At 43.6% G+C, this 13,282-nt stretch overlaps 1 protein-coding gene across 1 annotated transcript in view; it reads right to left on the bottom strand.

Moving 5' to 3' along the window:
* The window catches only part of UBR5 (ubiquitin protein ligase E3 component n-recognin 5), a 149,398-nt gene that overhangs the window by 110,891 nt on the left and 25,225 nt on the right, over nt 1-13,282 (bottom strand). Inside the window, exons 2-6 of the mRNA XM_059723832.1 lie at nt 11,516-11,560; nt 10,949-11,030; nt 10,703-10,779; nt 9,780-9,899; nt 3,562-3,751 (exon numbers count right to left, since the gene is read on the bottom strand). Coding sequence (XP_059579815.1) covers nt 3,562-3,751; nt 9,780-9,899; nt 10,703-10,779; nt 10,949-11,030; nt 11,516-11,560 — 514 coding nt within the window. The remainder of the gene's footprint in view (nt 1-3,561; nt 3,752-9,779; nt 9,900-10,702; nt 10,780-10,948; nt 11,031-11,515; nt 11,561-13,282) is intronic.

The raw sequence follows: 13,282 nt of genomic DNA, 5'->3' as shown, positions 1-13,282 counted from the left end.
TAGGCTAATTTCTGCGGCCACAGGAGAACAAGACTAGGAGCAATGGACTCAAAACTACAGCAGAGGAAATTTAGTGCGAAGACCAGGAGGAACTTCTCACTGTAAGGGTGGTCAAGCATTAACAGGTTACCTAGTAAAGTCTGGAAAATTTCCAGGAATGGAGATTCCATGAGCAGGTTTCAGTTGGCTGGATGGATTTAGTCAGGGATGATCAGGCACTCAAGGGAACCCTGACCCACCCCAGCCCCGGAATGACGTGTAGGGAAGACTAGGGTCTCCAATGGGACACTTACGTGCCTGTAAACCAATGCTAGGAGCTTGGGGAATAAACTGGAGGAACTGGTCCTCCTGCCAAACAGGAATTACTATGATCTCATAGGGATAACGGAAACCTGGTGAGACTCCACCAGGCCATACCTTGTACAAGAGAGATCATGTAGACAAAAGGGGCGGGGGTGTAGCTCTCCATCAAGGAAAGCTACACATCCCTACAAGCCGACACTGGCATCCAGGGTGGTCCACTGGAGACCCTCTGGGTTAAAATTCGTGGTGAACATGGCGTAGGGGACAATGGTAGGAGTCTACTACAGACCTCCTAATCAGGATCAGGAGCTTGACCAGGAATTTGCCAAGGAACTGGCTGAGGCTGCACATTATCGGTACATGGTTGTCATGGGAGACTTCAACTACCCAGATTCATAGATCTCTCATGGGAAGAGCACTCGGCCAAATCCAAATGGTCGCAAAGCTTCCTCAAGTGCATGGACGAGCTCTGACTCAAGTCTATGGACCAACAAGAGGCAAAGCGCTGTTCAACCTGGTCCTGGCAAAAGGGGATAATCTAGTCAACGACCTAATGACTGAAGGGAAGCTGGGAGACAGTGACCATCAACTGATCACTTCCACTATCCACCGTAAAGCTGGCAAGTCAGTCAGCAATGCAGAAGTCCTTGACTTCAGGAAAGCTGACTGACAAGCTCAGGAGGCTTGTTGGCAAGGCCCTAAGGGACCGTGACCTAAGGGAAGGGAGGAGTTCAGGATGAGTGGCTGCTCCTCAAGGGAGAGATCCTAAAAGCACAAGCAAGGTCTATCCCATCTCGGAGGAAAAGTAGCAAAAGGGCACAACAGCCCCCCTGGCTCTGCAGGGAACTTGTCGACCTCCTGCATCTAAAAAGAAAGACCTACAATGGATGGAAGACTGGAACCACCTCAAAGGAGGAGTATTCTGCATTAGTCTGGACCTGTAGGGAGCAAACCAGAAAAGCTAAGGCTGCGACTGAACTCCAACTGGCTACACGTATCCAAGTCAATAAAAAGGCCTTTTTCAGACGTGTGGAGCCAGAAGAAAAGCAAGTAACATTGGACCACTGCTAAACCAAAATGGGACAACAGACACCCAGGAAAAAGCCAACCTACTTAATGGGTATTTTGCGTCAGTTTTTCACCAGCCCCCAGGGACAGCCCTGCTCAATAGGGTAGGGCACGGCCAGGGTGAGGGAGAATTGTTATCCTACATCAATGTAGACCATGTGAAGGATTACCTCGAGAGGCTGGACACCTTCAAGTCAGTTGGCCCAGACAATTTACACCCCAGGGTACTTAAGGAGATGGCAGACATCATAGCTCAACCACTGGCATGGATCTTCGAGAACTCCAGGCATCTCACCGGAGTGCCACAAGATTGGAAGAAGGCCAATGTGGTGCCTATCTTCAAGAAAGGGAGGAAAGTAGATCTGGGGAACTACAGACCTATCAGCCTGACCTCTATCCCAGGGAAGATCTTGGGAAAAAAAAAAAAATCAAAGGACCATTCTTGACAAACTGGCTGATGGCAACATCCTGAGGAATAGCCAGCATGGGTTTCTTGCAGGTAGGTCTCTCATCACCTTCTATGACCAAGTGACATATCACCTGGGCAGGGGAGAAGAGATTGACATCGTATCTCTTGACTTAAAAAAAGCCTTCGATCTCGTGTCCTCATGAAAAAATTAGCCAACTGTGGCCTTGGCTACATCACAGTCCGATAGCTGGAGAACTGGCTCCGAAGTCAGACCCAGAGAGTGGTAAATAGACAGAAATAAATCATTGTGATGCGCTGTTACCAGTGGGGTCCCCCCAAGTTCGCTGATGACACCAAACTTTGAGGTAAAGCGTCCACACCCAAGGATAGGCTGGTGATCCAGGCCAACCTGGACAGGCTCAGAAAATGGGAGGATGAAAACCTGATGGTGTTCAACACCAAAAAATAAAAGGTACTCCACCTTGGGGGGAAAAAAAACCCCACAGCATGCTTATAGGCTTGGCAGTACTACACGTGCTAGCACCACAGCCAAAAGGGACTTAGGGATAACGACTGACCACAAGATGAATTGGGGATCACGACTGACCACAAGATGAGCCACTGATGCAATGTTGCAGCTGGTAAAGTGAGCAAAACTCTGGCTTACATCCATAGATGCTTCTCAAGCAAGTCCCAGGATGTCATCCTCCCGCTGTACTCAGCCTTGGTGAGGCTGCAGCTGGAGTACTGCATCCAATTCTGGGCTACACAATTTAAAAAGGATGTGGAAAAGCTTGAAAGAGAGTCCAGAGGAGAGCCACATGCATGATCAGAGGGCAGAACAGGCTTTATGATGAGAAGCTGAGAGCCATGGGACTCTTCAGCCTGGAAAAGCACAGGGTCAGGGGAGACCTGGTTGCTGCCAATAAGTATATAAGGGGTAAAACATCAGGATCTGGGGGAATGCCTGTTCACCAGAGCACCCCAAGGAATTACAAAGTCAAACGGTCACAAAATCCTCCAAGACCATTTCAGGCTGGACATAAGGAACAACTTCTTTCCTGTCCAAGCCCCCAAGGCCTGGAACAGACTGCCTCCAGAGGTGGTGCATGCACCTACTCTGGACTCCTTTAAGAAACATTTGGATGTTTATCTTGCTGGGATTCTTTTAATCACAGCTTACTTCCTGCCCCTGGGGCAGGGGGCTGGACTCGATCTTCCAAGGTCCCTTCCAGCCCTAATGTCTATGAAACCTATGATCCTGCCTTGAGCAAGGGGCTCATCTAGACCTCATGAGGTTCCTTCCAGCCCTATGATCCTATGGCCAATTAACTGGAACCTTGACATAACATAAATACATCACTTCTTTTAAATAAATATAAAAAATAGTTTGTCTGCTGGTCAAATGGAACAACCTTCTTCAAATCTTTAATCAGACTTTTATATCAAGAAAAGTCTGACACGGAAGGTAAATTTCCTCTTGCTACATCTCATATCTGCAGCCCAGCTCCACAATACTACTTACCTTTGCATTCATCATTTCCACCTCTCCAGTCCCCCCACAAAATCTCCTGATTGCAAAAGTCTCTTATTCATTTAATTCATTTCAACATGATAGAAAAATCAAAAAGCAATTCAACTGGATGGGACCAGGTTTCTAAGTGTTATGGAGAAGCCAATGGTACAGTCTCCTGACAATGCTAAAATGGCTTTCACTAGCTGCAGTTCTAGTTCTCAGAAGTCTGGCATTAGGCAACAAGGATGTTATACACCTCACATACCTGTGAAATGAGTTCCTCTGGAATGACTGATGCTGGAATCACTGGTTGTGGCTGACTACCCAGCAGTCCAGATCCCCTATCACGTCCTGTGCGAATAACTCGGGTCTGCCTTCGGGAATCTCGCGCTCCAGCTGACGATCTACCAGAGGATCCTCCTCCACTTCCACCAACCCCTGAACTCCAACGGCTTCTAAGTGATTTAAAAGAATTTTTAAAAAGCATGTAAGTATTTTCGGTGCTATTTTAAAATAGTAAGATTTCTTGAATAAATTACTTGGATAACAAACATTCCACAAGTATCTTTCTCTATCAAGCACAACTGAGGCTGAGGTTTTTGGGTTTTTGTTGTTTTTGGTCTAAAGCAGTAATCTCCAATAATAAAGCATGAGCAATGCACAAAGCGGTAATACTACCCAATTCAAAAGGTTGGACTGCATAGTAAACTTAAAGCAGAATTCTGGGATAGGAAGTTTTACCTTCTGATTCACTTTTCTAGTTATAGCTCTTGGTGTTTCTAAAAGTAATACTAATACCAACAGATCCAAAAAGATCATCTAATTACTGCAAGTGAATTCCTACTAAGAAAATACACATGAGAAGGGGCTAGCATCTTCAGCCAGTAGTTCTTTGTGGGCCACCACACATATGAATGTGTATTTCAAACAGAACATATTGGGGTGTCACAGTGCAGGCACTGCCACCACCAGGACAGCAAGGTAAAAAAGTGCTCTGTAATCCTAGTTCACAGCCAAGCCAGGAAATCCTGCAGCATGTACAAGGCTTCCTGCCACAGTAGGGTTCTCCAATAAGCCTAAAGCAGGCAAAAGAGCCAGCTTGTTCTGCAGCTCTTTCCAGTATGTGTCATCACCCCCCACCCCAACAAACACTCCTACCAGAAACAAAGAAGTAGAGGATAGTGCCACTGTGCAGTCAGACTGGGAAAGGATGCAGCACAAGTCACCTCTCCTGACTGCTTCAGGCTTATTACAGAACCCTAATAAGGCAGGAGAGCACGCACATGCTGCAGCCCTTCCTGGTCTGGCCATGCACCAGGCATAAGGGGAAGTTTTACTTGCCCATTTCGGCAGTGATGGCACCCTGTTGAGAACCACTGAGGTACAAGGAGGCAGCACAACAGTGGATGCTGTCAAATCCAAAAACTAGGGAGGGGTGTCCTGACTCAAGAAGGCATGAGAACCGCTGCATTATACTCCATCTGAACTTTTTTTTGGCAGTATATATCTTTTTATATGAAAGGGTAAGCATCCCTGTTTTAGGGGGTAACTAATATAAAGTGACATACACAATGAGTTGGCATCAAGAGAGGAACAGAACCAGGTCTTCCAAACTTAATCCACCATCTCACCTGCCTTAATGGCTACTTGCAGACGTTAAAAAAAGGAACAACAAAAACTGAGCACGCTCTCACACAAAGCCCAGCACATGCCCAAAAGAGGCAGCACGTTAGTTGGACCTGGCTCACCCAATATCTATACAAGTTAAATTGTTTAGTGGGGCTTTTTTGATGCTTTTATCTAATAGCCGATTGAATCAGCTAAAAAGCCCTGCTGAAGTGCCCGATCTATACAGATGCTGCGGAGCCAGTTCAAAGTAACATGATCTTGCTTCACTGTTTTGTTTTTTGGGGTTTTTTTAACATCTGCAAGCAGCCCATTTTAACACCTTAAAGATCAATACAATTATTTGAGATGGGTCTATCCTGAAGTAAACCCAGGTACTCCAACTCTCCCAGAAATCAAACTCTGTATTGTATTCTCCAATAAGAGCAGGTTCTGGAGAATAAGATGGTCAAGCAGAGGCAGTTTTTCCTCTGGCACTGAGCTTTTGTGCCTGACACAGAAGCTGTCACATTACCCACTGCAAGCTTTAAGAATATCAGACATAACATCAATGACAATTTAACAGTGGCACTTAAACAAGGTCAAACTCAACCAGAGCCTTATTTTCAAAAAGAAAAATAATGCAAATTTTAGAGCAAACTTCTGGTTAATAAAGAAAAACGTTTATGCTATCTGAAGTAGTAACAGCAAACTGTAACCTTTTGAAAAAGGACTGGGTAAACTTAAGACCATTAACATCTGTAGCCATGAAAGCTAATTAAACAAACAGGTACAATTAAATCTCCTTCATGGCATAAGGTGATTTCTAACTTGCTTCTCTTTTGCTTGGACCTTTTTTGCAACTGCCCAATACAATTACATAAGCACTTGAGCAGTTGCCTGGGTCGGGGCCCTGCCACAGGGAAATGTTTTGGATTTAGATTTTCATACTGCTGCCCAAGGACCACATAGAAGAGATAATGGGCAGCAAAATAATGGGTTCATTATACTGCTCACCCAGATCTGTTCTTAAGCCTGGGAAACCAGGGTTCTTGTCCAGGGAAGGAAGTGTTCAAAACAGACAAAAGAAACCCCCTGGCAAAATAAAACTTTGACATTTTGAATTAGAGTATCAGCCTATTGGCAAGGATGTCACACTGGACACAAGCTACTGAGGATCACAGTCCTCAGCTCTTTTCTATACAGAAGAGTAACTCAGCTCATTTGCACTGTTACCTTTGTTGGCAAGAAGGATGTAGGTTTTTAAAAAAATAAAAATAAAAAGCTGTATGCCTCGAGACTTCACAAGTTTATACCCTTTTATTACCAAAGCATCTTTAATTTTTGTATAAAAAATTGTCAGTTATGAATGATAGCTTAAACTGCTGGCATTACTAAAAGGTTTAAGTAATTTTTTTCTTATAAGAAAAACATTGGAAGGGACCTCTTGGGACATCAAGTCCATGCACCATGTCATATAATCAATCCCTTTCAAAAACTTACTGAGCTCCATATTAAAACTGCTTGGGTGTTTTGCCCCCACTAATCTCATGGGAAGGCAGTTCCAGAACCAGACTGCTCTACTGGTTAGGAATCATACCGTTTCATCCTAAATTTATTCACTGCTAGTTTATAATCACGTGTTCTAGAGCTCATATTGTCCTTTAGATATATTTTTTCTACCTGCAGTGAACCCAGATGTTTTAAATAAACCTTATTTCAATATTGAAATAGTACCAAGTACACTTGGGGAAACAAAAATTCTGTACTGGCTAAGTATTAAGCCAAATCAGTTCCAAGGTCATATCAAACTTGTGGAAGGTTCCAACCACCGAGTCTCAATGTCCTTTGTTCATGTCATCCAGTGTACCACCAACTGATTTAAAATGTTCTTTCCTTGTATGAGCCATATTCATTTTTCCTGCAATACCTAAGCATCAGTCCTTACCACTTTAGAAATGTTTTTTTGTAAAACACCATGAACTTCAAACAAATCATGACATAAAAGTCATCCTTATACAAATTCACCTTTTCTAGTTTCTTATACAATTCTATATAAACAAAATGGTTTTTCACCTTAAAATGCATGCATTCCTTTACACCAAGTTAAAGAGACTAGCTTGAATTTAAAAACAGGCAAATACTGTCCAAATTGTCAAGCTGCTTCTCCCATTGCTACTGAAACACAGATACAGTAATTCTCAAACTGTACTAATATTCCATGTAAATGAGAACTGTTTGCCATGAGGATGGTATGGATTTGGAAGGAAAGGGGACAGCAACAGGATTTCTGGTTTGGATGCTCCAGAATCAGAAGTTTTAAGAACCAAAGTAACTAAGCCCCTTCAAGCACAGCAGCAACCATTTACTCTCACTGTACTAGTTTGGTATACTTTGATTTTTCAGTTCTGAAGTCAGACAGGAAACCATTTGAACATCCTTAGAGCAGGGGTCAGCAACCCCTGGCACACGTGCCAGAGCATGGCACATAAGGCCATTTTGCTTGGCAAGCCACAGCCAGCCTGGGCTCCAGGCAGCTGCCGTGGGCCACAGAGCCCCAGGTTGCTTGCAGCAGGTGGCAGGGAGTCTGCAAGCCCTGCTAAGAGCAGTGTGGGCTCTGTGGCAGGCAGCAGTCTGGAGCCCCAGCCAAGCTCTGGGGCCAATGGCAGCTGCATATGTACCTCAGAGCACACGGTGGGAAAGGGGCCCAGGGCAGCACTACCCCAGCCTGCCAACAGCCTTTCCTGAGTCCTCAGCAGCCTGCCCTAAGAGCAACTACTGGAGACACAGAAGCCCAAAATCTCTCCAGTGCTGTGCTGTGCTTCCCTCTTAAGGAGCCATGGGCTCTCTTTCCTACTCTCACGGCAAATTATTCATTTGCTAATTCCTTTTTAATCAGTTACCTCCGATCTTCCAAGAGCCTCTGTCTGGCAGAGGGAAGACAGGGGGGAGGGAGGATGGGGAGCGGTTAATAGTTATCTCCAGCTGACCCGAAATAGACAGATCCCAACCTACCCAGTCCTGGGACAGTTATTGTTCCCCTCACTCGAGATAGAAGGAACCTCCAACCCCCTCACTGGCTCATGGAGGGGAGCAGTGTGCTCAGAGCTGAGCGCCCAGAACAAGTGGTGAGAGCAGCAGACATGTTGTGTAGCTGAACAGGGCTGTGGGTCAGCAAGAGGCTGATGGGGGGCCATGGACACCCAACTCCAGACAGCCCTGGCCAGGGCAGCAAGGGGATGGTCTAAGAGGGAGAGAAGCAGCAGCAGCTGCCGTCACCACAGAGCCCAGGCTGCAGACAACTGCACTGAGGTCCAGAGCCCCAGCCCGGATCCATAGCTGCCAGCAGCTACACACATGCCTAGGGGTGTACAGCAGAAAAGTGGCCAGGGCAGTGCTACCACAAGAAGGATAGTACCCCTCGCGGCTCCCCCGCTGTCTACCCCTGACAGCAACATCTTCCAAGTCCAGGTTGTGGGGGGTTTTAGCACTCGGCTCAAAAACATTTCCAACACCTGCCTTAGCATCAGATTTCTCTAATTCTTACAACATCAAGCATACTGACTGTACACAATAAAATACAATATAAAAATGGACTCCAGATCCCATGATCCGGGTAAGAAGCTGCATGCCTTAAATGTGAACGGAACTGTGTCAAGACTAAGAAGCTGCATGCCTTAAATGTGAACGGAACTGTGTCAAGACTAAGTTCTTACATGCTTGCCCAGATTGGCTTAAAACCAACCCCAGAAAAAAAAATTACAGCAATGTAAATCTGTCACTATCACATATAACATTGCCTATAAATTAGTTTTTCTCTTCAGCATAAGGGACAAATACCACTTTGACACCTTGGATAAAAGCCAATGCCTCTTCTCTGTTCAGGCATGCTGCAAGTTTCCACACACATAGAGCACAGAATTTCATAATCTTCACTGATATAGTCAATAAAAACATGTAGCACTGTTCAACATGCCTTACTGAAGTATGCAATGCAGAGACCACTGCAATTAAACAGTGATGACTAACACACATGGATATATGCATCTAACTTGTGTTAAAGGGACACCATCAATTTGAAATGTGTTCAACTATAAAAGAATTAGAACTTCCTTTCCTTTTTCATGTCCTTGTGACAAGGTACTTAGCAATATTTGCAGATTTGCTAGAATGCGACAGGGCTACGCCATAAGCACTTCTGCTATGGCCTCAAACTTGCAGCTTCTGGGCTGTCAACTTTGCACTCATGCCACCTCAGTCCCCAAAATTATAACTCATTTTATGTACTACACCTCCAAGTCCTCTTTCCAATTTCCATGGATTTGCAGACACAATTTCCTATATTTTAAATGTTTCTTTCTTCTTATTGCATAAAAGAAAAGAATCAGACTAACAGAAAACTTACCAATGGATTATATGGAATAAAGCAATAAAACTGACTATGTACAGAAAGCTACCAAACATACAACCCTGTAATCTCTTTCCTTTTAAAATTAAACTTCAACACTAGAAGCCTTGGTTTTCCAGTGGATGAGTGGTGTTTAAATTGACAGTGTCCCTCTAAAAAGGTTCTTGTCAAAATTCAAAATTTGAATTTTTTTTTTTAAAAGAACAAACAGCTGAAACATGTATGTTTTGTTTTTATGTTTTGAAGTGGTTAAGTTTTGAATACAGAATATCTTCAAATCCTAGGCTCTGGTTGGTTGCTTGTAAATCCGTTGCTTTAAATCAACCAATACTTTTTTGTTGTGCCCTAGCTAAACAAACTGCTGCATTTATACTTTTTTCAAACATATTGTATACGATTTATATATGTGTATGCACACATACTCAAATATGGTACAAACAGATTGCAGCCTCAGTCCTATCAAAACTTACCCAAGGGTGTTGCCTGCCAGTCTGCCCAGAGTTTCAGAACCAGACAGAAACCATGGGGAGTCACTAGTCCTGCCTGGCCTGGATGTCCTTCCTGCCCCTGAGCCACTGCTCAACTTTGAACTGAAAGTAAAAGATGGTAAATCAGTCACAAAACAATCCCAAATGGGTTAAGAACAAAACCTGGAATCCCAGGTCTAAATTCTCAGGGACTTAGTCTGGTAACATACCAGCTTAAGCAACACCCTTGGGGAATATTGCAAACTAATCTAACTGCAAGATAGTAAGATGTATGCTGAAAAACGGAAAGCACACCTAACAAATCTTATGCTGTTAAAATCGCTGACATGAATAATTGCAAATATGTATTATTCTAATTACTGATTTGAGGTAGCCTCTGCACTAAATGTTAAGTCTACGTATAGACTGTAATTGTCAAGTGCCTGTAAACCTAAGCCAACAGCTTGCAATTTTTATATTAAACATAGAACTGTTTTAAGCCCAGAAATTAGCTATTTTGATAGTAGTCCTATCAACAAGGACTTACCTGGGCTGAAGATTATGAAGATCTGGAAAGTTAAGCCCTTCCATTTGGGACCACTGTCAGAGTAGATGCAATACGGGGCTTAAGCATTTAAGCCAGTTCCTTTCAGGATGTTCATTTGGTTAAGTTAAAGAGATTCCATATTGTTTTACGTTAAAGAGATTCCATTTTGTTTTTATCATAATTTCTTTCAACACAAAAATAAATTGAACTGTTTGACTACATTACCACAAGCACTAAGAACACCTAAACCAATCCCTACTCTTTCACTAGTTTTTTAAATTTTGAAGATGGATTTCAGAGACAAGCCTATTTTAAAAACCCAGATTTATCCAGTTAAAAATATATGCTTAATATAAAATGAAAAAAAAAAAAATCTTACCCATCATTATTATCAGGTTTACCCAATTCCAGTCTGTCTGGCTGAACTGAAAAACCAATCCTGCAGACTCTACCATCCTACATTTAAAACAAGAAAGCCAAGTGTCCAAAATTGAAATGAAAGACAAAATTAGAGAAAAAAAAAAAAATCAGGTCTTTAGTTGAAAAATGTTCATCAATCAATGTTAACAAGTTTGAAATACAGTTAAAAAAAATGGTTATCTGAACAGATTGTTGAGTAATTTACCTCAAGAAGAAATGCAGCATGATTTGGTCCCACCACACACTGTTTAATAGTAGCCTGTTCCAATACATTCAAAGGGGGGTGGCTGAAAACAAAAAGTGAACATGTATAACATTTTTTAAACTTTTAAAATTTGAAAAAATAAATTAAAAAACAAGTGGCATATGGAAGGAGCAACGTGCAATGATGGTTACTGATATAAAATATTCAAGAATAACTAAAAATGTACATTAGTTGAAGCAACTATGATGTATTTTCAGTTATTAAATACAGAAATTGCAGAACAAAACCTAAGACGGTGATAGAGGAATATTACTTTATTTCAGTCAACAATAAATAATGGGGCTTCTACTTCAAAATTCAAGTTATTTTATGAAGTGGGTACTTAATAACAGCAGCTAGCACTTCCTGCCTCAAAGCAAGGAAAACACAGGTAGGTTGATTTCTGAGAAAGTTAATATTAGTATTAAAAATTCATACCTACAATGCAATATACTGCTCCTCATCACTGCCAGAAAAAATGCATTTCTTTTTCTGGATGGTTTTATAGCAATGTCCAGTGTGTCTTACCTGTTTAAATTGTATTTGTTCAGCTTCTCTGAAACTTCCCTTAACCTAAGGGGGGGGGGGGGAAAAAGAAAAGAAGCTACTGTATGAAAAATATCCTCTCTTATATGCAGTTTACTTAAGCGGCATGTCAATTCTGTAACACCATTTATAATGATTTGAATTCAATATAACAGCAAAAGTGAACTGTAAATGGTTGTCTGGTTCTTCAGTCAAATTAAGTATCAGAGCACAAGATGAACACTGCATTACTCAACTGCCAGGACATTACATCAGTAGGCAATGAAGTTTCATTATGAAAATGACTCACCACAATGTATTAAAAACTGGTACAAATATTACATGATGTCAAGACAGCAATCATATAGGAATCAGGCTCAAAACTACTTTTAGTTGTTTTTATATGGCCACATATTGCCATGGTATCTAAGAGCAGGATCTATGTTCCCATCGCTCACTTTTTTGGTCCCTTAAAATGAAGGGGCATTCCTCCAATCTTGCTCTCAGAATTTTCCTAGCTGACACATACAGGGCGATGCAGGAGAGCAATGGGTAGTTATCATAAAGAACAGCTATGTACCCACAATCAACCTGAAGACAGGCCCCCTTAACAGAAGGGTGAGTTAACACTTCTCAGGATGTGTGTGTGTGGGACCATGGAAAAGGAAAAAAGAGAAAGCAGGTTTTCAAACAGCAAGCAAGAAAAGAATAATGATGCCTAAGAACAAAAAGTCATCAAAAGGATTACTACAACAATCTCAACCCCCTCTACATCTGAGAAGACTAGTTTCAGATTACAAAAACTGAGGTCCCTACTAGAGGTACATCGATACATCGGTCCATATCATATCAGCAATGATAAAAGGAAAATTGACATTATTGGCAATTGGCTTTTTTGGCTGATAACATTGCGGATAAATGCCACATGGATGCATGCAGCCACAGACAGCATGCATGCAGCCACAGACAGCATGCATGCAGCCACAGACAGCATGCATGCAGCCAGCCTGGCAACTTAAAGAGCAGCATCCAGCTGGTAAGTTTGCTTGGGGTGGGGGGGGAAGCAAGGAAAATCAAGGTCCCTGCAGCGAGGAAAGGGCTGGGGTGGGTAGGGGACGGGGAGAGAGGGTAGACTCCTGTTGCTGCACACCCCACCAGGGGAGGCATGGGGGGCACATGCCTACCAGATCTGGACATGTGCCTCCCCAATCCGTGCACAGGGTGAGGGTGAGCTGCCACTGCAGGCTGGAGCCAGGGGTGGTGTCAGGCTCTTCCCGGCAGGGGGGCTGGGAGAGGGCTACACTCAAGGCAGCGGTGCTGGGAGCAGGGCTACGGTAGCCCCCACACCCAGTGCCACCATCCACCGATTACAGCCCTAGTCCAGGCCCCCGGCCAGGAAGAACCTGGCACCACCTCCAACTCCAGCTGCAGTCTACCCTCACCCCGCGCACAGATGCAGGGGACACATGGCCCCCATGCCTGTCCTGGGGGTGGGCACAGCAGCGGGAGCCCACCATCCCCAGGAAAAGCTACTCATGGCTCTGCCCCACGTCCTGGCCCAGCTGGGCAGCACCAGCCCGAGCCCCCCTCCTCCCTCACTGTGTGGGCTTCGATCTGCGCCACCCCACGCCTCTTCCCTCCCCTGCCCCTTATCCCCAAAAAGACTTACCAGCCAGATGCTGCTCTCCAAGCCGCCATGCTGCATATTGGCAATCAGACTGATAACAGCTGATATGGCTTGTTAATAATCAGCCACTGGTATCAATCCAA

This window comes from Alligator mississippiensis, chromosome 3, assembly GCF_030867095.1.
Source record: "Alligator mississippiensis isolate rAllMis1 chromosome 3, rAllMis1, whole genome shotgun sequence".
Classification (NCBI taxonomy): Eukaryota; Metazoa; Chordata; order Crocodylia; family Alligatoridae; genus Alligator; species Alligator mississippiensis.
The sequence above is the reverse complement of the archived record's forward strand: the minus strand, read 5'-3'. Positions and strand labels throughout refer to the sequence as shown.